General features: G+C 35.2%; 1 protein-coding gene across 2 annotated transcripts in view; it reads right to left on the bottom strand.

Annotated features, from left to right (window-relative positions):
* DPYD (dihydropyrimidine dehydrogenase) overlaps positions 1-26,786 on the bottom strand; it is a 316,371-nt gene that overhangs the window by 200,327 nt on the left and 89,258 nt on the right. For both annotated transcript variants that reach the window (XM_042873805.1, XM_042873806.1), the window contains exons 6-8: positions 20,036-20,232; positions 16,363-16,444; positions 13,120-13,207 (exon numbers count right to left, since the gene is read on the bottom strand). In XM_042873805.1, coding sequence (XP_042729739.1) covers positions 13,120-13,207; positions 16,363-16,444; positions 20,036-20,232 — 367 coding nt within the window. The remainder of the gene's footprint in view (positions 1-13,119; positions 13,208-16,362; positions 16,445-20,035; positions 20,233-26,786) is intronic.

Raw genomic sequence — 26,786 nt, 5'->3', positions numbered from 1 at the left:
ATGCCCTCCATTTCATGATTCCCTCACCTGCATAGTAAATCTTAGAAAAATAACTTCTACTAGCTGATGAGAGGATGAGACTGCATCTGCATCAACAAGAGAACCTTCTAACTCAAAGCTATGACATTATGCACGAACCTAAAAGAACTGCTATCTTTGCAGTCGTCTGAAAATTTCCTCATGTTATTATTTCAGAGTTACCATGAAAAGAGAATTGCAGATATAGAGTCCCACGATAGAAGAACCTGCAAGATCAAAAGATGAATAACTGAGTAGAAAAGGCTCTGACTGAAGAAAGAAAGTGTGATGAATAGGATCTACCAGGATCTTAAACAAAGCTACTGACAAACAATGATGACCCTAAGTGTCTAAATACAATGCTTCTACTACACTATAGTGTGCTCTAGCACACTAAGTCCCACAGAGCAAAGCGTGAAAATAGATTCAAGGGATATAGCAATATACCATACAACTTTACTAAGAAATGTCAGGCCTTATTAAAAACTTTACCAGGTTACAACTTTCTTTACACATCAGGAAAATGTTTTGATTTTTTTTTTCTGGCTGAAAATTATACATCTGTGCCAAAACCCAAAGCAAAAAAATACTTCAATACTACAGATGCTTACTGAATTAGACTGAACAGAGATGTAAGAGTGTGGGTTAAGGTCCACACAAGTCGTAGGTATATATTTATGGAACAGTGTTTCCAGACCACAATTTCCAAATATTTCCTTGATCTCACAGAAGATGCTAAAATAGGAAAGCAGGCTGTATCTTTCTACTGTCCCACCTTACCCATATGCAAAAACTAGAGGAAAGACAGTTTTATGTAACGTAAGACTCAGGGCAGTCCAGTTGGTCTGAACATACATTGTAGTTGCATGGAGGTAAGTCTGAGCCATCATTAATTATCTATGTGCGACCCAAACTCCACAGGAGGTCTGAGCAGAACCAGGGGACCTGGCAGCAGATCAACACACACGGAAACATACCACAGAAAAGAGGCTGCTTTACAAACTACTGCAAGATTAACCTGGAACTGCAAAAAGTAAAATCTTCATCTACAAGTCATTGTTTTGTTCCAGACACGGAATTAACACAGGTGGTAGAGAATTACACCCTTGTTCTTAGAGCCTCTGTCATAGCAAATGTAACAAAAACAAACAAACAAACAAACAAAAAAAAAACCATTAATGACACTTTCTTTTAATGAAATTACAGATTAATGAAATGAAATTTCCTAATTTCATTGTTGAAATTGCATCTATACAGTTTTAAGCTTTTACTGTATTTCTAAGAAATCAGCCTTTGTGCTCATCTGCACAGTTTAAACAGCTGTATATAATGCAAAATGCAAACATTCAAGGGAAGTTCCAGCATATTAAGCTTAATCCTCATTTCTGTCTTGGGTGATAGATGCAGGGATTCCAACTAGGTTGACTTTATGAACCAGTTAAATGATTTGTATTCAGAGCAACATTAAAAATCCCCATGACAAAGTGTACTTGAACAAAAATACCCTGCTTGTGACACATCCTTTACAACTAATGTGTTTTCATTTTTCACATGTTGCATCTCATTTATTTTATTCAGGCACACACAGTTAAATCTACAAGATATGGTAAGCTTCCAATACCTTTGAAATAATAAATCATTTCTCACAGACGTTTTCACCCACTGCAAGGCTGCTGCTCATTAATCAAACATTATCAGTATATATCACTGCCCAGTGCTAAAGTGGAAAGGCACCTCATTCTAAGTTTTGACTTTTATTCACTGGTTAGTCCCTGACCCCTGTACTACTACATACTTATTAGAAATATGGAACTCTGTATTATATGGTAGATTTTACTACAAGGGATTTTGGAGTTTTACGTAAGAGGTTTTTTTTTTCTCTGAGATCTGTAAGAAATAAAGTCAAGCTGCTCTTCAAACTTTGGCAACATAAATGCAGTTATATTGACTTCAATTATTATTTTTGACAAGTGAGTAAAATGCTATCATGTAAGCAAACTATTTCTGGACTAGATCTTTTCAAATTTCAATGTTTAAATAAATCTGTATTAGACATTATGCAAGATGTGTTCCATTTTAAATTACTAAAAATTATTTCAGAAAACGAGTTAGACGATATATCTCTAACAGAATGATGTTGAAAGAAAACAAAATTGTGCAAAGTAAGAAGTCGTCATAAAAAATTTCAAATTCCTCAATCATTCAGAATTTGACAGATTTGTGCTCATTTATCAAATTTGTGCTCCCTTTATCAAATTAAGTTTATATTGACTCATGTATTATTTCGATTGCTGTGCATCTTTTTAAAAATACTGGAAAATAAATGATATTTTAGTGGAACAGCACACATTGCAAATAGCTAGGAATGGTTTGAATGTTTGATTGCAAGTATACAGTCAAGAGACTTATTGCACTTCCAGTGCTGTCTCTCCATTCCCATTAGATAGCAGAGAATGAAGAACTGAGCCTGCCAGGATGCCAGTAGCTGACAAGGAAGCATAAGGCCAACAGGCTGAGCTTAAGTCTCATGCTCAGTAGAGCACTACATCTCATTGCTTCTCTCTGTCGATCCACTGTAGTGCATGATTTATATTTTTGTTATTAACCAAGTGAAAAATTAAAGGAAACAAACATGGCTTCCAGTTAAAAACCACCACCACTGCCTGCCACAGCTGCAATTCACTCAATTCTCTTTTAACTAAACACTTTGTTTACATATTCTATAGCTTTCTGAATGAACACTGAACACCACACTTGTATCTATGATTATTCACTCTGCAAGGCTGATTAAACACATTCCGTTCTTGCAAGCATGGCAGGTCTACAGAAGTGACTGAGCTACAATGTGTATTTTCTATGCTTCAATACAATAAAGGGCACATTCAGCACATGCAAAGACCCATATTTGCATCTGAAAAATAAGGAACTGACTTGCCAGTGTAGAGGGTGTATTAAGACTCCATGTTCCCATGATTTAAAAAATGCTAAGATTTCAAGATTTCCTTAATTTTTTGGGGCTTCCCAAAAAAAGCTGTGCACAAAGAAGGCACGGCTGGTAACAATCAGGGTGATTTCTTTATACTCTATGTACTGGAGGAAGGAAATCAGTTTGTTTGGTTTTTTAATGTACATTAACTCTTAAGCTTTACTAATAGCTTTGAAAGCAATGGAACAGGCAGGAATTTTCTGCCAGACACAAGTACCGACACCACAGTTGAGCACAGAGCAGTCAACGTGTCCCCCAGCCCTACAAACTTCTTTCTGCTATCAGAGCAGAAACTCTGAACACAAGGAAATAAACCAGCAATTTAAAATTCCATAACATGGGACAAATTCTGGATCTGTAGTAGTCTTGAAGTCAAATTCATCACATTCACCCCTGACACGTAATGCCATTGCCATGCCTGTGGTTCTGTGCTGAAGCTGCAGAGGCAGCTGCTGGCACTGAGTACCCATGCTGGAAGAGTTCTGTCAGCTCCCAAGGCCATCCTGAGCCACACATGGAAATAGCAACCTCACTCAGGGCAGGATGAAAACACAATAAGCAGTCTAAAATCTTTTCAGAGCAAGCATCACAATGCGTCACAATTTGGACTTTCCATTTTAACTTAGCTACCAATGATTTCTTCTACAGTACAGCTGCAAAGCATCAAGCTGAAGAGCTAAAAGCAACCTACAAATGTAAACAGCTGTTCTTTGGTTGACCAAGTATGTAAACACTTCTTAGGAGCATTTTGCTTTGTTTTTAAAGCAATTCTTACTGAGCTCTCGAAATGCTAAGAAACCTTCTTTCAGATTAAAAATTTAACTATCATTTCTCTTATACAAAAGATTTGTATTAGTCCATAATAGGGCATCAAGCCTGTCTGGCAGTGAATAGAAAAGCAATCATGCCTAAGTCACTTGTAAATTGATATAATGAATTGCAGTGATTTACAGTGCCTAAAGACTATGCAATATACTAACTATAAAATTAGAATAACTTTCTGTTGTAAGACATGTTCTGTTCTCATGAAAAATACAATAATTTGAGAAAAAGCAATACATTATGTTATTGAGAAATGGTCTTTGATGATGGCTAATGATGTCACCTAAATTTACATAACAACCAGGCACTTAAATTTCACTACCTATTAATTGTTGGAATCTTTTTAAAAATGCACATTATATTCAAGTAAACAGCCATCATTAGTCAAAAAAACAACAATGAATTGTTGCTAACAAGAAAATCTTAAGAAATTAGCAGTGAGTTACACTGTTTGCCATTGCATTAATGAAACAGCAACAAACAAAACCTTGACAACTCTTAGAAATGTAGCAATACACCAAAATTTCCTACTTTCTAAGTAACTGGTAACAACTGGCATAGTGGCAGTACTACCATTAAAGATGAATTGACTGAAACATGTTGATCTCTAAATTCTCATTACCAGTTATTTCTTCCTATGAAACTAATCACCAAAGATCATTAGAGGGAATGTTGATCTGTCTTACTGTCTGTTGAAATGCATTTTTGCTTTCTCTAATGGTTCATATTCATCTTTCTACATTTCTAGCGCAAATGAATGAACAATAGCCAAAGGATTGCTTGTGAATGAAAATACTGTCGAGGACAATGTTGGGAAAATATTTCCCTTGTTAGATAAACATGTAATTTAAATTAGCATTATCTGAACACTCTGAATATTTAGTATGCTTATTTATGTCTTCTAATCTTGTAAACATTTCATAAATATAGTTTACTGTAAGTTTAACTATAAAAAGTGCACAAAGGACTACGTGACTTACAGAAAAGGGATGTCAAATTTGGTCTTAACACTACACAATACCCCAGCATGTTACCCAAACCCAGAGAAATATTTACATACATTAAACTTGCTTTTAGAAGACTTGCAAGGTGACACTACAGTAGTTACATGTGCTATCCTAATTACATACAAAGTATTAGTATTCATTATTAACATACATATTTCACAGTGTCTTTTAATTTTAATTTCACAGTAAAAACAATTATATGGCTGACATATAGAAGAGCAAGAAGTGATCCCTATCCACTCAAAATTCAGGAGACAGCAACAAAAACTCTTGCATAGCTTCAATTAAGATTATTTTCTTCACTGAACATTTAAAACTTTATTTCCAGATATTTGTTACCATTAAAAGTTTCCATCCCATTAAAACCAAAGTGATAACATACAATGCTGGCAGGTAATGGATGTTCTTTCCCATAGTGGTAGAAGCTATTACATGGTAGCAACACTGAAATAGTATTTTTAAAAAATTACAAATACTTATGGCTTCTTATGTGATGATTTTGAAGGACAGAAGGATTCCCACTAACCCAGACTGAGGTGAAGGAAGCTACAGGTCACAGGCTGCCCTGTGAATCCCATCCAAACAGAATCACTAGGGAATACCCCAACTGAAGGACCAAAAGGGACCTCAAACACACCGTGTCAGGAAATTGCCCTGAAACAATTTAACTGCCTTAATTATACCAAATTGTCTCTGTACCAGCAAAGGTTTGCTAGCAAAAGGTGATAAAAACAGAAGCAGATGAGTGAAAAGTGCAAGATGGAAGTTGTGTGCCCCACCCATGCCCAGGGATGGATGCCTAGGAATCAGTTGCCCATAGCAAAGAAGTGGTAGAGCAAGGTGGCTTCCCGTGATAGTTTCTAAAAGTACACCAAGTGCTACCACAAACCCAAGTTTCATCTAAACTTGTCATTTCAATCCAATGAGCACCACTTGTGAATGGACAGAAAAAAGAATGTGAATACAGAAAGAGTACAGTTGAGGTATAATGGTGTACACGAAAGCTGCTTAAAACCTTATTCGTTAACATCAAGAAGTGCTTGCCATTTTTTCATCAATTAAACAAGCGGGACTGATACGCTTCCTACTTCAGTACAATCCTACAAGTAAATGCTAAGATCGCAAGATTTATCTAGCCTAAACAAAATGAAGTTAAAGGATTTCTGAACTCATTGTTTAAATTTTGTATTATGTCACTCCTCACACAATGCAAAGAACAACATTTCACAAGATGTCTGCTTACATTTCTATTGGACCAAATACATATTCCTTCCAGGATAAGAAAGCTCAATCATACTAAATGGGGATGTATCAAGTGACATCTAGGTTGTATTTTGGTCATTAATTCTTTGTCTGGAAACAAAAGTGGAAATAGAAAGACGGCAGCATAACTAATACTCCTATCATTTAGATGTACAAGTAACTGTATTGCCCACATCAACTTTCAGAATCAACTTTTGGAAAGAACAGATAAGCAAAGATTTCTCTTCATATATGAAGCAATGGCAGGTATAATATCAAGAATACAAAAACAGAGTATCTAACATCCCTGTTCTTCTTCAGCAATTTTTTATGCATATAGAAATGCACAGAAATAGCTGCTTGACTAAATTGCGCAAAACTACTAAATAATCGCAATTAATCCATATAGTTAAAAATTAACTACTCAAAACAATATGTACAAAATTGATTTTGTCATATTTAGATGAGCATTTCTTTAGGGAAACAGTCTGACATCTTAGGAGGAGACAGGAGAGAGTTTTGTAAAACATGTGCAGCAGAGATTGTTATGCTAAGTAGTTTTCTTCGGTGGGAAAGATAAGCAAATAAGAGCATGAAAATCTGCGTAATTTGCAAGTGAATAAATTAAGGATGCCCAAGGGTAGATTATTAGTATTTTTTTGAAAGTTTCCTAAGATTATTAATAATAAATAAGCTTTTGTGTGCATCTGAGCCCTAAAAGCTTTCAACTGCCTACTGCTTCCGATGTCTATTAGGAACATTCCACCAATAACCAGAGCAGCAGTAAAGACCACAGAACTGGAAGAACAGATTACTACAAATGCCAACAGTAGAAAAAGATGCCTCAAGCATAAAAATTCTTGGATGTATGTACATCATTGGACTCCAGGAAAGATGGTGCACTGGGAATAGAAGCATGTTCAAACATCTGTTATAAGCATGTAAGAACAGGTTCTTTCACAGATTTCCTTTTCTAATGTGACTATATTCGTTTTGTATTTTAATAATCTTTTTAGAGCCAAAAGTTACAGAAGATGGGAACAACACTAATATTGATAATAACTTTTGTATTAGAAATGATTTATGGTGCAATTCACTTGTAATACTCTTTCCATGAGATACGAAAACCTATTAGGAATTGCAGCATTAGAGAAAAATGCATGCATTCTCCAAATCTGTGAGCCACCAGCCAGGGTTCTGCAGGAGATGGACTACAAAGACTTCACAGTCTTACGCAGACCTTCTTCCTTCAGAATTTGTTTCATACAGTTGTAGTTCAGTGTGCAGCTCTGATCCTGTTTTCCACTAAGCTGCAAATGCATATATCATTAGTCTCACATTCTTCATTGAAAAAAAAATAATTAAATTTCTTCATCTTATAATTTACTCTCCTTACTTTGTGGTAGTATTAAAATATTTGGAATTGGGTTTGCCCAGATCCTGCCACTGCTATCTTTGCACCATTGCTCTTCAAACAGTTCAAAATTCACTATGACTTCATGACTCAACTTAATGACTTCGTTCTTATAGCAAATAATGAAGTCTCACTGCTTTTTGCAGTTAAATAGATTTGAGTATTTGCTTTTCTCACTACTTGAAAGGAGGTTGTAGCGAGATAGGGGTTGGTCCCATCTCCTGGGTAACTAGCAATAGGATGAGGGAACAGCCTTACACTGCACACTAGGGGAGGTTCAGATTGGATATTAGGAAGAATTTCTTCCCCAGAACAGTGATTAGGCACTGGAACAGGCTGCCCAGGGAGGTAGTGGACTCACTGCCCCTGGAGCTGTTTAAGGAAAGGCAGACGTATTATTAAGGACATGGTTTAGTGGACAATATTGGAGGCAGCTGAATGGTTGAACTAGATCATCTTAGGGGTTCATTCACAACCTTAATGATTGTGTAAAAATGTAACTTTAAGAGTTTAGCTTGGTTCTGCAGCCTGTTTTATCTTTTACTGAATACGGATAGTAAGGTCTGTAAGGCCAATTTCTCACCATTTAAACACTGAGTGAGAAACTGCTGTAGAAATATTCTGAAGCAATGACCATCTTTACCATTGATCTTAAAATCAAAAACCATCAGCACAACCTCCAACATATTTTTCTCCCCTGCTTGCTGTATTTGGTCTTTGGGGTTTGGTTTTCTCACAGCAAAAACTGCATTACCTCCAAAGCAACAAAATACTTCTGAAATTATAAAATAATAATAATCAACACCAAAGATAATATAACCAAAAATCCTAGAATGCTAAGGCTGTGCAATTCTCTGTACTACAGATACATCTTTAAATAACATGCATTACGTTTTGTGACTTCCTACATTACTGCTTTGCAAAGAGGTCTAAAATCATAATTTTGGGGGTCTCTTACATTCTAAGAGAAAACAATTTTGAAATACAATCAACAAATAAATGCTAGATACAGTTTCTAAACTTTACCCTTTGGAGTTGATAACTGAAAAAAAGACTCATGAATATAAGGTAAAACAAAAAACAGAGAAACAAACAAAATTCTATTCATAACCTGAAATGAGAACCGTTTTGAATATATTTCTCCCATAAACATCTGTGTTGGCCATGGGCCTATGGGCCCCGTACACAGATTTCATGTTCTCCAAATTTAGTTTATGAATCAGGAATACGATGCACAATTTTTTCCTATAGCACAAGCAAAATGAACATCTGTTCACTTTTTGCCACGTAGGTTTATATCTGTGTGGGTGGGTGTGAACAGAGCTCTTGATGTGTAATATTCTTCCCATCTGCACACCAGGTGGCACTGCATAGTTAATCAGAAGATAATAACAGGCATGAAGAAATTACTTACTTTTTTGGGGAAGAGGCAGTAAATCAATCTCAGAAGTCTTTTTTTTTATTATTATTAAAAACAAGGTACATCATTGCTTGACTTTTAATTTGTGTGTGTGCGCGCGCAATTTCATTCCAATCAATGAAATCATCTGATTATATTATTGTTTGAATGCTATGTTAATTAACTATGAATGACTGCAATTATCACAAAGGTTCTTTCCACAAGGGATTTATTTATTTATAGCTTTAACCCTTGCAAGTAGGAGATATAATTTAGGATACAACCCAGTAAGTCTCTTGAATTTAATCTATACGCTCATGAAAGCTACAATTCTGCAACATTTAGTAAAATTTCTTAATATCCTAACAATAGAACTGACTACAGCAATCCAAATTGACAAGATGGAGGAAGAAACAAGACAGACTTGTTACTAGTTGCAATTCACACTATAATAAAAAATTAATTAGAAAGTTAGGTAGGGCTTCCTGTTTACTTGCAAGCCTACAGACACTTGTGTCTAAGTTAAACACTTACAGCTTTTTAAATATATTTTACATAATTTTAAAAAAATCCTTGAAGATAATTTTATCTCCATAAAGAGAGAATATAAACATTACATAAAATCACTACATTATGACAAAACGCTACAGAATACGTACACAGGTTTGTGTAAAAGTATGTAGAGAGTATCTTTATAGTGATATAATTTCTACGTATTCGTTTTGAAAGTTACATCAGACATTCTTCAACACATCCAAAGGTTTAGGTTACTCATGTTCATTCAGTTAAATAACTGTACAAACATTTCACAAAATGCTTTGTGGTGTCTTAAAGGAGAGTCACAGAAACCTGTTTTGCAAACAACATAGCTGAACTTCAAGAAGGTGAGTAGTAAAAATACAGTAATTCCACATTTGCTCTGATAGCTAAGTGAGAAGCATACATGCAGTTTGGTGGGTTTTAAATTTAGGTTTAACCCTGAAATACACACTTACCCTCAGTTAGTGATTATGAATAACGACAGAATACCGAAAGACATAACAGGAAGATGAACTGAGTTGTAAAAAGATAATTTAAGGACTTTGATTTAATAATCTCTTATCACTCTTCAGTTATTGTATAAGAAACAAGATAACGTCTGCTGCCAGATGTTTTTAAAATACATGCCTTTGTACAAGAGGAACTGAGAGAATACAAGAGTAGATGATAGACAGATGTAGCAATTGGACAGATCAATACCATGGAAAGGGCATTACAACAAAGGTGTGATGTACTGGCACAATAGAAAGGTACTATAAAGGAAGGGAAGAAGGTTGCTCACCTGTATCAGAAGATTCCAGGTTAACAGGGGAATGCTTTACCAAGGAGGGATCTTCAGAAAGAGATCCTTCTCCAGTGGCAGTCAGCCCTTCAATGAGGTTTAAGAGAGGTGCAGCCAGGCTCCAACCCTTCTGGTCACATAGGTGAATTGCCTTCACCTGTGCTCCCAGGGCTGACTGGGTCCTTTCCCCATGTGCTGAACCAGTGGTTCAGGCATGACTCAACAGTCCCCACACAACAGGGAAGAGGGAATTAGCATATTGGTCCTCTAGGAATTAAGAAAAGTACATTGTTAAAAACTAGTTGGATGGAATACAGTTTAGGTAAGGTTAAAAAAAAAAAAAAAAAAAAAAAAAAGAGATTGAAGGCAAGAACTCAGGTTCTGTTACGTATGGCTCCCAGTGTGCTGCTGCCTAGACTTGATCTCTTGCATTACCACTTATCCAGTTAAGTATTAAAGCTTCTACTCACAGCTAGTCACCTAGCTTTGTAACTCCAAACTCCACATCAGTCTCTATCACCTTATATACACATAGCTGCAGCCCATTTAGAAAGTTAAGATGGTGCAGAATAAAACTATGCAGAGATAAGGCATAACTGTCAAGCAGAGACACCAGAAGTTTGGTAGCATGCAATGGCCATCTGATCCTCTTCAGGTCTAGTACATGAAATTTTTCTGAGCTTCAGACCTACATCCTAGAGAGAAACTTTCACCTCAAGATAAGCACCACTGTAGTCTCAAATGCCACCATAACCAAGGGCAATGAAACTATGTATAACTTTATATTATTAAGTATGTTAGAGCAATGCTATTAATGTATATCCTTTAGGAAACTATTTGGGAACTCTATGCTTTTCAAGTTTGACAAAGAGAAAATATATTGACTTCAGGACACTTTCCAAATTGCATTAGCAACAGAAAGAAGAAAATATTTCACAGGAAAGCAGGCTGTAGAGTTTTAAGCCACGCAAGTCACACAGCTCTTATTTCATTAAAAAAAAGATTGTTCTTTTTTCTTTTTTCCCCCTTCACATTAATTTCCTTTATTTTCAATGCACACAGCATAGCTAGAGTTTTGGAGAGGTGCTTTTGTTATTTTTATTATTATTGTTGTTGCTTTTTCTGACAGTGCAGAAACATAACTGTAGTAAAGAATAGTGAAGTTGCTGCATCTGTTCCCACAGAAATCCTTCATTATTCATTTATCCTCAGTATGGTCACTTGACTCAGTCACCTTGACTTTCACACATCTATTCCTTTTTTTCCTCTCCTCCACTACTAGGGAAAGCTGAAAACTACTACATTTATAATTCATCAAGTTACATATTCATTCAGAGCCAAATATGCAACTTCTATTTTATGTAAATAGTATCCTTTAATTATGTCACTTTTAAGATTCAGGGAAGTCCACAGTGGCATTGTCCTAAATATACATATTTCAGCAGGAAAAAAAAAAAAAAAAAAAAAAAAGAGAGAAAGCATTTTTACCTTCTGTTTACTAATTACTCTGGTAAACAAGTGGTTTACAGGAGAATTATATTTCAGATAACTTCTCTTGTTTAAAGCTCTGTCTCTGCCCCTTTGCTTAGTATCTGCATGGCACAATACCTACATAAACAGTTTCTGGTTAGAAATGAATATTAGGATGACTTTATTAAGAAAATAAAGCCACATATATAATACAGTACAAGCCTACTCACAAAATTCTCATTTATCTATCTTGCTAACCTTTAAATCAAACATTTTAAATGCCTGAGTCACAAATTATGGGTAAATCATGCTGAGATTACAAAATCTGCTTCAGAAAGCAAACATTCATTAATCTGTAATCGGTGAAACTTCAGAAAGCAGTTTAAAAGACAGATTAAAACAATAAAGATATACTGGGTCCATTGCCTTGCATACAACTATGTCAAAACATCACACAACAAAAATTCATTCACATAAATCTCTAGCTATGTGAGGATGTAGGATTAAATAAACTACAACAGTCTGCGATCACATGACAGAATAGACCTGCAAAGCTTATACTACATACACAGATGGTAAACAACAACAGTTGTCGCTGCACTAAGAATTACATCTCTGTAATCAATAATAGGAAGGAGGAACAGTTGGACAACTTGTTTCCTATTATGTTCACTTAGGCAACGTCTAGATCAATAAAGAGCATTAAGCCTCATACCAACTGCAGACAATGCCTGCTCAAAATTCCTATCATATGGTAGCGATAGGTCCAGCTGTACTTCAAAATACTTGTAAATGGATAGCAATTCTAATCTAACATTAAATAGAGACAATGGTTCAAACAGGAGGCAGGTGCGAGAATTTTTAAGCATATGAGAGAAGACAGACCTATCATGACAGTTTTAGTATAACTCAAAGTCAGCTTATTTTGTCAAAGTATCCCATAATTACATTTTGCTACACTATAAAATATGTAGAAGATGCCACATGTTTTATATAAATGAAAGAAAAAGCAATCAAGCATGGTATCACTGCCTTCCATATAGACTCAGTAATTATTTGAGCATAGTAAGTTGTTCACAGAAATTGAAAACTGAACTTGTACATCACTTTTAAGCCAATAAGACAATAAATTACAGATAATTAAATTTTTCTGTTTATCTATTTTTGAAATCTTTAGATTAAAAACAAGGCATTCTACTAAATGCTTGACTTACAAATCTATCATGCCCATATGAAAATTAAAACAAAGTGCTATATTAAACCCTCAGCTTTAGCTTCTTCAAAGGATAAATAAATCACAATATATTGTTTTCTTAATGTATCAGATTGAAGTAGTCTAACATCATATTATGAGTCTTAATTTACTCTTGGTTTTAAAGTTTAAAGAGTTTTGGTTTTAATGTTTAAAGAGGACAATACAGGAAATTGAGTTGTTCTTACCTATTCCAATGAAGACTGCTTCATAGCCATTTTCTTTCAAGGTACGGAGTGTCATTCCATCAACAGCAAGGCCTTTACTAAAAATTATCTGGAAGAGTTAAAATTATTTGCTTTTTATCTGATAATATCAAAATAATTTCTACCATGTCCTGAATACTGACATCTTACAGAATCTTTCAGTGAACAACATAATTTTTATTATTATTATTATTATTATTATTATTATTATTATTTTACTCTAAGCCAGGCTCAAAAGGACAGATCAGCTCTGATTTAAGTGGCCCAAACTAGATCTGGGCAAAACATAACTTTCAATCACCTTCATATGCAGCCAATGTAAGCTAGCTTGGTTTCGAAAGCTAAAAGGGATAATAAAGCAATCTAAACAAACAAAATCTGTGCATGGAATGCAATATCGAGGTAAAGCTGAAAATGGCAGTTTTCTGCTGTAAATAACTCTATTCAGTGTTGACTACAAAAGGTAATATTTCTAAGTGAAAATCAGAATTTAAGAAATATGATGTTGAAGCAGGAACCCAGCTTAGGGAACGTGTGTGCTAAATGGAACAATCACCCTAGACAGCAACCGAAAAACCCAAACAATTTAAGTTACTGCAAAAACAGCAGTAAGAGTATGAGTTGCTTACAGAGAAGTAAAGAAAATAAAAGGCACCACTATTCTGCGTTAACAAGGGTTCTGAACAGAAAAACAAGCTGTGTTTCCCCACACAATATCAGACACTTAGCATTTATGCAGAATACAGCATCAGGAGTTTCTTTGTGTTGTGCCTTGGAAGCTCACAGCCTTAGTTTTTCTCTGAGATCACTAGCTAGCTAGAACACTTTTACGCCGAGAAAACACTAGGCAAAATAAATTGTATTTTTGCAGATTCAGACCTGAAAAACCGGGCCAGAGATGGACAAGTCTGAAGAACACTCTGTGGAGACTGCAGCACTCCCTACTTACTAGCAATGATGCCAGCTAGTCTGTGCAGTAAGGTAACAAAGATTTTCAAAACTATAAAAGAAATCAGTTTGGATTTGAATTGACAATTGTTTAATTCTAATTCAGCAAATAACAATACCTAGACTGCAGTCACTGACATTGATTTATTGAATAACTGCAAAGTAACCTTCCACCTGCAACCTTGCCTTGAGCAGCCGCTGCACAGGTGGTTGTGGGTCTACAGCTGTTTTGAGAATGAAGGGGAGGAGTGTTTGCTGTGTGTTCAGTGAGGCAACTATAGCAGTCACCTGTTGGATGACATGCAATTAGAGATGCACAAACCTACTGTACATTTCTGTCAAACCAAGGGCTTTTGAGTGCTTGTGATTCCTCTTCTGATACTTCGTGCTTTTTGACATGGCTATGTGTCTCTATCTCCCAACTTCAGACTCTCTGACTTGAATGCTTCCCCCAGATTTTTGATAAATCACTTATGCATTCTCTTTATCAAAATGCCAAGCTCCATTGTATAAGAACTGTGCTTTGTGATCTGAGTTCAGTTCTTCATGTCATTGCATATCTTGTTTGATGCTGAATCTACCTATATTCCATTTAGTGTACTTTTGAAAATGTGCTTTCCTCATAGCTGAAAAATGACAGATATAAGACACAGCATAGAATACCTAAAACACTGACTCTTATTTCCTTTTCTGGACTATTTTCTATCAGAACTGAAAAAGCCAGGTACAGTTGTAATCCTTTCAAGAATACAGGCTACAAGCTCGCTGGCAACAAAACACATTCCATAAATCGTCATTACATATTTTTTTTTTGTCCTATTGTGTACATATGTTATGAAAATCTAATGAAGGAATTAAAATAGCAATATTGTTTTATGTAGGGATTCATAATACTCCTAGGGCCCAGCTCTCTAATCCTTATTCACCTGACTAATTCTTACTAATTTCAGTAGAATTACTTGAATAAACAGCACGGTTGAGCATTTAGACAATAGAGCACTTTCATTTGAAATGCTTTAAATAAACACCAGAAAATATTTCCAAGCTTGTAGAGGAATAAAGCTAAAGTACTTAACCAGCTTGCAAAAGGGTCAATTGCAAACCAGTGGCAGAGCTTGGAAGTAAATTTATACTGACATTTTCTGCAGCATCTCAAAACAATAAAGGACTTGCACATCAGGATGACACAATGGCTCACCTGCAGGAGACTTTGTCATAGAAGAGCACTCCGGGGATCTGAGTTTTGTAGAGGCTTCCAGGAAACAATACCCAGCAAGTTCATTTAAAATACTCTCACTGCTTTGATTTTTACAGAATTCCTAACTACATGTCCAGTCTGTCAGCCTTTAAAATTTGCTTTGTAACCCAGGAAGAGTGAGAAAATGGATCTGTAGCATTTAAGGCTTTGCCTTACACCTGATCTGGGCACTTCTGAGTTTCTCACTTAGGTCTTGGGATAACAGTTTTTACAATATGAACAGCTTTTACAATATGAAGATTTTTACAATATTTTCTTGCTTGACTGAATGCTGTATTATTATGCTAAAAATGTTTTTACCCCTCCTGCTACTGTAAAACTTGTTTTAGTGATGCATTCTGTGCTCCTGTTAGAATGAGGAGCCCTCATACATACCAACTAAAGTTTAAGCTCAAGACATATATTAACAATAGAGTAACATACCCACTATTTATAAACAATACTCATTTAAAAAAATGTGCAGCAATTGCTTTCCAAAGAGTTGAATGACTGCTATTGTTTATAATAAATGATCACATTAACAATTTTATAATAAAATGCATCAAATTAATAAAGCAACTCATATACAGGACTGTATTATAAGCCATTAAGGGAAAAAAAAAAAAAAAACTTGGGAAGAGGGAAAAGAAGAGAAGGGAGAAGTATAAAATATGAATGTCTTAAGTAGTGCCAAACTTGCATGAAAAAACTTGATTAAAAAAAAAAAAAAATCAAATCATTCCAATAGCTACATTGAACCCCTAAAGCAATTTAGGAATTTGTTTCTTACAGACAATTAATCACATGCAGACATGTCAGATGAGAACTATTGATTGCCCTTTTCTAAACTAGTGGCATTCAGACGGGAGACAGACAAATGCCCTGAGCAAGAGGAAGCATCTTCCTGCCTCTGTCTAGTGCAGCTTTTAATTGTTCTTTACTAATGTGCATGACATTTTGCTGTTAATCTTTGGCAGACTCCTTGTTCTTTTTTTTTTTTTTCTTTGAGCTACACATAGGCAGGACATATTTTTCATTACCTTCACTCCGAGATCCTTCATAAGTTCAGCTTCAAAATTCACTACATCGTATGGCAATCTGAACTGAGGGATTTCAGATGCGCTGAAATAAATAAAGCAAGCTTGTGATATACTTTCAGCTATAAGGAAGAAAGGTGAGTGGCAGTGCTTTTTAGCTGTTAAAAAATTAATACCTATAACATACTTTAGTTAATTCGGAGGTATTTGAATGGAAACGTTTTTGAGTCTTGGCTTTTTTAAATCTTTAGAGTGACAAAATAGCACTTTTCACACAATACTAAAAATCCAGATCAGAAGTAAGTTGAGGTCAATACTGCACACATTTGTAGATCATTACTTAATGAACGTTAAGCACTGGTACAAAACAGCTTCAGCTCCACGCCTTTTGTTCACCAGTCATATTTAGCAGTAGATAAACTTATCTTTCTAGGACGAGGTCTCGTAGCTAGAAAAGTGAGGTCCTAGCAATCATTCAGGAATTTATTCAAAAAGAATCAAATTTCCCCTACCTAAAAATAGCAATATGTTATTTTGAGCAATGGTACTTAAAACTGTACCCTCGTCCACTTCTAGTTCATAACTTCCACAGTCTTTCAGGAGATACAAAGTCAGTAATTTTCTATCAGCTCTTAGTTTCTTGTTTTGTTTGCTTTTTTTTTTTTGTCTTTTTTTTTTTTATTATTTGGCATCTATTAGTAGTTGGCTTTTTTTCTCTTGATTAAGATTAGGAATGACTTTAATGTCCCAGCACCATAGGTCTCCAGTAATGGAAAATTGTACCAACACAGAATCCAACTTCATATTTGGTACAGATCTTTATCTCCAATGAAATGACACATAAGCGCATGTCAGTTTTCTCTTATGGAGGCAAGTTATAGGTAAACACAGTGAAGACCTATTTTAGATATTTTTGATTGAAGGAGATAGGAAGACAGAACATGGAGAACAGTTAAATTTTCTCCGGAGATATTTCAAACCTTTGATTTAATCTGATGCCAAATTAATGGATCAATTATTTCAATAACAAAGCATGGTTACAAGAGATAGGTTTCAGTCTTATTTTACATCTTGCTAGTGACAACCCCACCTTTATGATCCAACATTGATGGGCAAGAAGGATTTACTTAGTTTCACCAACTTCAATTATTTTGATGATAAATTGGTGTTCCTCCTTATTGTTTCTAATGTTGACGACCTTGCATCTCTTCTGACTAAAGCGCAAAGAAAAATGCTCTAAATATCAAATATAATGGATATGAAATGACAGTGCAACTTTGATAGGTCATGGTAAGCAAAAAAAGCTTTCTGAGGAGGAAAATAATGCATCAGTATGATACAATTGAGATTGAATTAAAAAAATCTAATAAAAAAAAAAAGGGAAGTTGTATTTTATCAAGTTGTCTGTGCTTTTGTTGAAGGCCTGTCATTTCTATAACTCTTAAAAAACTCAAAACAGACCTGGCTGCATTATGTCACTGTCACAATTTGTAAATGCTTTCTTGCTCTTAATAAAAACTTAGTTACAGTTTCATTCTATGGAGTATAGATTTATGCCTGTCCTGTTTTAAACTGGAGTTGGTTTTATTTTTTTCCTGATAGTGTCTGGTGTCGTTTAGCTGCTTGCCAAGTTAAACCTCAACAGTGTTCACAGAAATATGCCTATATGTGTATATGCAAATACGCATGATCCTGTGGGGACCCATGCATGCACATTTATGATGAATTAAAAAAACCTCTTATGAAAGTCAACTTTTAGCAGAATTACCGACATACAATCTCTTCCAACAGACAATCTCTTCAGTGAAAATGCAGAGATAGAAGAAAAAAGCAAAGGTACAGGAGGATGAAGAACAACAGTCTTGGATGGGAACATAGTCCCATGAATTCATCTCTTCAGCAATTTCATATAAGTTAGAGGAACTTGGACAGGTACTTGGTATTTCTCACAGATCACAAGTTGCTTTTGCCTAAAGGACATCCTTCTAATCTAGCAAAAGCAGGATTTTCTTATTCAAGTTGCAAGTGAGTGACTTAACTAGGAGGAATAGTGAAGTTTGTTCACTGTCTCTAAACAAGAGTATGATCTGCTCATATCTTCTCTAAAACAAACTTTACACAAAGTAATGAAATGTACGAAAATCTGCCTATAAATGTGAAAAACTGACATGTCCAAACAACTACAGAGTTTTACTGGGTTTAAATACAACAATACTGAAACTGAAATCACTAAACAACTTTCCTTTATTGAAATATTTGTAAAACTATAATCTGAGAGACACACACACAAAGGCACTTCCTAGTTAAAAACACTCAAAAAGGCAGAGCAAATTTTAGAAGTACCAAGCACTGCTCTTCCCTAGTAAAATTCCAAGTACAAAATTAATTCAATCTTGCTGGTAATTTGCAATTTCCAAAGCCTTGAAAATATACCCATCATTAACCTAAGCTTCTTAAAAGATCTACTGTAAAGATATACAATTCCAGCAATGGGTGATTGCTGCCTCCTTTCTGTTCCAATATTAAAATCAAGATGAGTAAAGCTGATGCCTTAACCAAGTTGTGAAACTTTCTTCAATGAATGGAAATAAAATTTGATTGGTGATTGCTACACGTTCTTAAAAGTAAGATAAAGCAAAATGCACTGCTTGACCATAAAAACACTAAAACAAAAAAAAGTGGTGAAGGTTCTTTTTTCAATAGGACAAAAAATTAAGATCAATTTTAAACTCAAATTAAAACAAAGAACAGGTGAAAATTAATATAACATTCCTTCAAATATGAAAGCAGCAGGGAATTGCAGAAAGTACTGCATTTTATTCTTGAGTCAGCACAAGTCTAACTTGCCATCAAATTTCATTTTTCAAAAAGAGTTCATTATTCACTATCACTTTTCAGTAACAAAACTGATTTTAAATCCAGTATTCATGAAATATTATTTGCTACCAAACAGGTGAATAGGTATTTCATGTACTAAATATGAAATCATTTTATGGCAACTAGTTCAAGTGAAAGAGCTTCACATGGTTAAATGCCCATGCATTAAAACCTTGATAATTACATAGAATACTTTTGAAACTCCCTGTGAAAAAAGTAATCAGTTCAACTTTTCCAGCATTGATTCTCTATCTTCCAGAGCTCTGAATAAGTATTTGACAGTATGACATTATGGATCAAATTCATTAACAGTGTCAACTCTATTGATTTCAGTAATGCTGCAATGAGAGAAATGTGAGTGCATCACCCTACTTTCTACTTTTAACATGTTTACAGAATAAAAAATAAGTGGCTCCATTTTCAAGGTGTAAAATTTAATTTTGATTTTGAATTGGTTTCTCAATGGCTTCTGAAATACTTTCTCTTTTATTTTGCAGTTCCAATGAGCTTGTAAGATATGACTTCAACTATTGTTAAAGTGGTAAAAATTCATCTTCTAGTACAGAGGATGTGATACTGAACCTGAATCATGCAAATATTAGCCAAGTGCTTACCATGTAGGCAAAATGCAAAGGTGCCCTCCTTTGTGTTCTTTACAATTTGTTGAAGGTTAAGAATTGCAGGGGGTTGATTTCAGTCATTTGCATTTTAAACAACTACTAATTATTTCACTAGGTAGAGCTACAAGTACTTGTTTTCAATGTGGTTTTTTTTTTTCTTTTTTCTTTTTTTTAATTACCTTAAGCCACCCACATACTCCTGCTTCTCAAATATGGTGATGTTTGAATAGCCCAATCGAGCCAAAAAAGAAGCACAACTTAAACTTGCAGGTCCTGCACCAAGAAGCGCAATCTTCACATGATAAGCTTCAGGCATATCTTCTGGAGAAGGTAAGGAAGGGTTTCTGATCTGAGGAATGTTCATGGCTTTGAACACCTGAAAAGCAATACATTCAAAGGTTACATACATACTTCATACTCCCTCTTAAAAATTTTGAGTAACGTGGAGGAAGTTTCCACTGGTACTGTCACATGGATGTAATATTTCAGAATGCTTCATAAAACATTATCAAGACTATCATCTGACAATGTGTGCATTTATGAGGAATGCTATAGTTAGTTTTGTACTTCCATGGTTCTTCTTGCCTTAAAACAGTCTGAAGTCAGCTCTTTCTCTACCTTAAACTTTAAAAAAGATGGGATGAGTCTGACAACAAAAGCATAGTAACACAAAGTCAGCCAGATGGCAAAGAACATCTAGAATATCAAACATTTCCTTCCAGAAGAGGTTCAGACTACTCTTTCACCTACTAAAATAATGTTATTTGAATAATGAAAAGGTTTGCCCTGCGACTGAAGGGGCTCTGCTTCTTCCAGATACATTCTCTGTAATCCAGCAAAATTATTTATGGTTTGAGAGGACAGGCAACCAACACATCACCGGGTAACTTGGAACTTTTATTAGAAAATGTCTCTTGTCTTCATCATTGTATTTTCACAGTTAACCACTACTGTAGATTTGTCCTCCTACATGATTCTAACATTTCAGATTAACTGACCCTCTAATTCAGATATCAAGCCAATATCATTATAACTGAGCGTCCAACGGTTGTATACATACCTGAAATTTTGGCTGCTCCCTCAGTGCCTCAATTTTTCAACTCTTAAGTAGAGATGATCTCCTCCATTCTACCTTAACTACTAAAAGTACTTGGGAACAGCCTCTGACCATTTCTCTCTGCACAAAATTCTTACTGCAACATCACATTTTATTCCAGATTTGTTCTAAATCAGTTCTTCATACAGCCATAAAGGTAAGAGGATAAGGCAGAGGTGTTCTGGCAAGATTTCGCCATCCTCTGTATGTACATACATCAGCGGGGGAGGAATTGAGTCTCTACCTTGTATAACTTGCAAAAAGTACAGAAAAGACCCATGGCCCTTATAGGCTACTAAAGATCAGGAGTATGGAAGAGTAGAGTAACATCTTCATTTTATTTTAGGTATTAGTGAAAGTATACAGATCCCAAAGAGTATATCTTTATAGCAGAAGCACAATATTATACCAGAAGGATACAAGAGTTCATTGCATTGGGATTTTGAGTCCTATCACAAACACTTCAAAGGCTGCCCTTGGATACTACCAGACTTTTTCCCACTTATTTCAACGCAGGAGTGCATTATAAAAGCAATAACTAGCCCTTTAAAATATAAAATTTTTATTTTTCTTATTAAATAGTTTAAATATGATATTCATTAAGTTTACCTAGGTTTTTTTTTTTTACTATCCTTAAAATCGTGGAAGCAGTTAAACTTTCAAGTTAAACTTTGACAATTCCTGTCATGAATAGAATTTTTCATTTATGTTTTGAATCAATGTTCATTTTCTTCATGCGCACTTGAGCACCCATGCTAGGTAAACCAATCATTAGTTTCTTCTCCCCACTAAACTTTGTGTCAAATTCCACCAGTATTAGTAAATTGACATAGCATTTTAAAAAACTGCAAGAAACAAGAGACAGATAATTGTTTTTAAAAAAGAGTCATTTCAACCTGACAATTCATATAATATGGGAAGGTTTAATGTGGTTATTAATGGAATTTACAGGCTGAAAAGCTTAAATTATACTGTGAAACTAGACAGTGATAACAAGAATGCAATAGGATATTTATAAAATGTCTGCTTCATTACATTCACATAGGAAAGGCTTGAATCATACCAAATTTCCATTGAAGTCTCATGCAGTTGTTTTAGAAGATTACTCAGTGATGCAAATTGTATAACTTGCATATTTAATGTCCACATTGATCACTATGAATATGCACACAGTTAATAAATTTTGTACTGAATTTTCATTGTTGATATTATTTTTATATTTATTATTGAACAGTCATACCTAACAACTGAATGTTATAATAAGGCCCAGTAGTACTCTAATACAGTGCTAGGCTTCAGAACCAAGCACTCATGCAGGAAATGCTAGTAGTTCAGGACGAATGCTCAACTTTAATTCTGCCTATTTGCCAATAGGTTGAAATTGCCTTTATGCAGCAGAGCCAGCTTGTGTGGCAGTATCTTGCCATCTGGAATTCAGTGGCAGTTTTGCATATTAAGGCTGGCAGGGTAACTGTGTGAAAATAGCAAACTGCTTCAGTGCATTTCAAAAGACTTTTACTCACCTCATGGTGAAGTTTCACTACACTGTAATTCATCTAATTAAATATCACTGAATTCTTCAGTGCAGTACATTTGCGTACAGAAATAACTGTCTTGCTAGTATGTGTTCATTACCACATTACATGCAATTGCCCTCTCCAATTCTTTTTATCCTACAGTCAGTAAATCCTAATCCTTTCTTCTCACTTGCCCAACTTTCTCTCAAAAATGCAATTTCATTTTTGTTTGAAGCTTGTTGTTTGTTTGTATTTTTTTTTTTTTGCAATCAAATCATTCAGAAAAATGAGTCTATACACTGAATTTTAAAGCTCAGCCTTCCAGCAAGAAGACTCAGACATCAACCCCATATCTGCCTTCCAGTTCTCTCAGAGAAACAAAACAAATTAATAGCATACTGTAGAAAAATTTATATAACTTGCCCAAACATCAGCAAGTCTTCCATGCTCGGCATAGGAAGCCAAAACACCTCAGATTCATCCCTGAACTATCATGTACTCTCCATCAAAATAATAATAGATTACAATCTGACTTAAAATAGGAAATAACGTAAAGACATGCTACAGTAAAAGCTAATGCCAGGAAACAGAGCTGTCTTTCTGTCTGTTCTGCTGCCTCAGCTCTGCAGAGCAGTTCTCCTCAGCCAGGGCAGCGCGCCCACCTCTGCAGGCGGTGCTGAGGGGCCTGCGGCCATGTCAGGAATCATTCATCTGGGTGCAGCATGGCAGCAGCCAAGAGCCAGCCAGCAGCTGGAGCTCCAGGAGAACCACCACCTCATCTCACTTACATGAAGAATCGCTAAAGGTGTCAATGTACAACTAAGAGTGACCCTGGGCCTATGGGTACTGTCAGGGTGTTCCCTCTGGGCAGCCGCTGCCCCCTCAGCTGCAGTGGGTGAGGGAAGGGTTGGCCCTCAGCACAGCCCTTCAAGCCCACCACCCTGCTGAGGTGCCCCAAAGGTAAAGGCATCAGGAGAAAAAGAGTATCAGATTTCCTTCTCCAATTGCTTTATGCTGTAACAACAGCCAAAACACATCTCATAAGGGGAACAAATTACCAGAGCTGTAGCTGGTATGAGTCTCACAGTGCTAAACAATCTAGTATTGAAATTGAGTATGCAGAGATTAAAATAATACATTTTCTATTTAGATTGTGCTGCTCATTTCAGAATGATTAACTAGAAACACGAGAGACACTTTAGATTCAGAAAAACAAAATGTTGAGGCTTCTTAGTAACAATACTTCAGAATGCAATAGACCATGTTTCCTTTTCTTCAACAGTCTTACAAACTTGTGTTCCAGTAACCAGTAATTTCAGTTTATTTTGTGGGACTGACAGTCATATAACTCATGCCCACACGTATTGTCACTGCAGTCTCAGTATATTTTCTCTGAACTTGTGTTCCAAAAAAAAAGAGATGTTTCCTGATTCTTAAGTACTCAAGCAAAGGAGACAGATAAAGACATTAATATAATTTTGACCTGTGCAGCAGCAGGTGTAACCTGCGCTTGACACTCATCATTTATAATAGTGAGCTTTTACTCCATGTTATTCTCTAGATGCAACAGTTACCGTGGTAACTGCTTCCCAGTATACACATGCTATATCACACATAAAAGGACATTTCCTTTAGTATGTTTGTTCCTCTTTCCACATTTAATTGTCAAAATTCACAATTTTTCAGACTGGATTATAATTTATTCTGAAAATGAGGTTAACATAGTTACAAAACTATATGAAAGAGTAGAAGGAAAAAACTTGAGTGTAAGGTGCCATGATTCTTGCTCCACCATGTGCAAGACTAATATTTAACAATTAGGGAGTTTTATCTGCAGTACGAGCAGATGATCAGTCATTGTTCAGAAGCACAAAGGGGCATACGTTGTGTCCATATATTTTCCATTTTAAACCTATATTCCTGCTTTACTGCAATTTTATCTTTCATCTTAGCTAGCAGTTGTGCCTTCTTATTATTGCTCTCTTGTAATGCAGCAAGTTTAAGATCCTCAGACTAATTCCAAGGGAAAAAAAAAAACTAAAATTGGCTTTACGCACAATGGAGTTTTCAGTAAATAAGTCCCTGTGGGACAAACTATTACACAGTGCATGAGAATTATCATGCAGCTCTCATTAACAGTACCACATGTTGCATACCCAAATCACACAATTTGCTAAGTTACTCATATAGGTAAAGCAATGAACATGCTTCATTCACCATATCTGGGAAATTTTCTGTATTAGCAGTTACAAGTACGATTTTCTTGAGTATTTAAATCTGTATTTTAATAATAATTGCTTCATGGAAGCCCTCACACTATTGGATTTCCTGCAATTATGCACATATTCAGTGTAAAAATTAACTGAATGAAAGCTAAAAAAATATTTACTACTAAAGTAACTGCCTATTATTTCTAACTATAAGGGCACTATGTATAACAGTACAAAAACAGTAAGGAGAGTAAAATTTACTAAAATGTTATTTGTGTTAGAGTGTTAAGTAAAACTGTACACCGATTTTATTTTGCGAGAACTGTTGACACTGATATATCATTTAAACAAACTTGGTGCATCAGGAGGAAATGCATTCTGAGCTATTCATCCTTTCCGCCATTTCATATCAATCATTTTGCTAGCAATGAGCTTTTTTAATAGATTTCTAAAGATTCTTGAAGAAAAATGGTAGATATTTAGCATTATCTATCAAACCATAATTCCTCTCTATTAATCATAGCATTGGGCTTAATAGGCAACACAAATCAAGTTTTACCAGATATTACTTGCATTTCTTTCCTAAACAGTAATATTTCAGTATTATATTTATTATCTACTTGACAAATGTTTATTTTTTTTTCTTTATAAGTTTTCTGCTTTTCAGAAAACATTAAGTTTTCACATATATGGAATAAAAGCCATTAGAAGCATTGATAAAATAATCTCTTAACTGATAAAATTCAATACATAGGTGTTCAATATATAGGTAGAAAAATGCAGTTCAATGTCTACAGCCTCATTCTTGCAAAAGAGAGCTTTGATTCAAACTATACTGATTTGATTTGAAATCAAAATCAAAAGAGCTTTGATTCTTACTTCTGTATGTTCAAATCCCATGCACATTTAAGTAGATAAGTACTTAAGTAACATAGGCTACAGAAGGTTCAGCTAACAGAAAAGTTTAACAGATGCTCCAGAAGATTTACAATCTCCTGGTAAGAAGAAAGATCTACAAATAGATAAAGAAACCTGCATCAGGTAGCAATATTTGCTCAGTGAATCACGACCCACAGTCATCGAAAAGAGGGTGTGAAATCGACAAATGACAGAAGAATAAAAAAACTTCTTACAGACGTATCATCTGTTACTTCCAGATTAATTTACATTTCTATTTTGGTCTGTCCTACAAAGACATTTTTGCAGTCTTTGTAAAGGTGACTGTCATGTTGTTATATGTTTGTAAAAATAACCAGTCAAATGGCTCAAGATACAGAAGAGGGGCACAATCATTAGTTACGGATTGTATAAAATCTGCTATTTCAATATATGCATATGCCTTTTTTTTTTTCCTTTTTTTTTTTTTTTTTTAACATAGCCAATTACGTAGACTTCCTCACTTGCACGGAGATCAAATGAGAAATTTTACACAAAGATACTTCAGGCAGATCAGAAGAGGTACCACATGAGGCCATCAGTTAGATACAACCTCTCCATGCCTTCAAAAGAACAAGATGTTGCCTCCACCTTCTTCATGTAAATCTCAAGCACTAAAATCTGTACAGAGGCATAAATAACACATGCTCTCCTAGCAGAAAACTTTGAAAAGCATCTTACCATCAAGTAGCAAGTAACGACCTTCTGTGGCTAAAATTGTAAAATCATAGAATCGTTAGAGCAGGAAGGGACCTTTAAAGGTCATCTAGCCCAACTCCTCTGCAATGAACAGGGACACACACAGCTAGATCAGGTTGCTCAGTGTCTGGTCCAGCCTGGCCTTGAAAGTCTCCATACATATTTACATTTACTAACTTATAAATATATAAGTATATACATGTGCATCTACATATTTCTAAGTAGATGAACTCAGACATGTATGTCAGGCCAACCTGAATTTATTTATGCAGTTTTGGCAAAACAGGTCAGTAAAATGTCTAAATCATCTGAAAGTTTTCCTTTGCCCAAAAGAAAATACAAATGCACACTAGTCCTGCACTTGGGGGAGAGGGAAATGACAAGAGAGTAGTTTCAGGAGCTGCCACAAATTTGTCAGTATGTACCATATTACACTGCATATACATGTTAAGGAGAAATAAATGACACCTTG

Source organism: Lagopus leucura, unplaced genomic scaffold, assembly GCF_019238085.1.
Source record: "Lagopus leucura isolate 7727_CA_CO unplaced genomic scaffold, USGS_WTPT01 Super-Scaffold_100009, whole genome shotgun sequence".
Lineage (NCBI taxonomy): Eukaryota > Metazoa > Chordata > Aves > Galliformes > Phasianidae > Lagopus > Lagopus leucura.
This window is presented reverse-complemented; position numbering and strand designations above follow the sequence as displayed.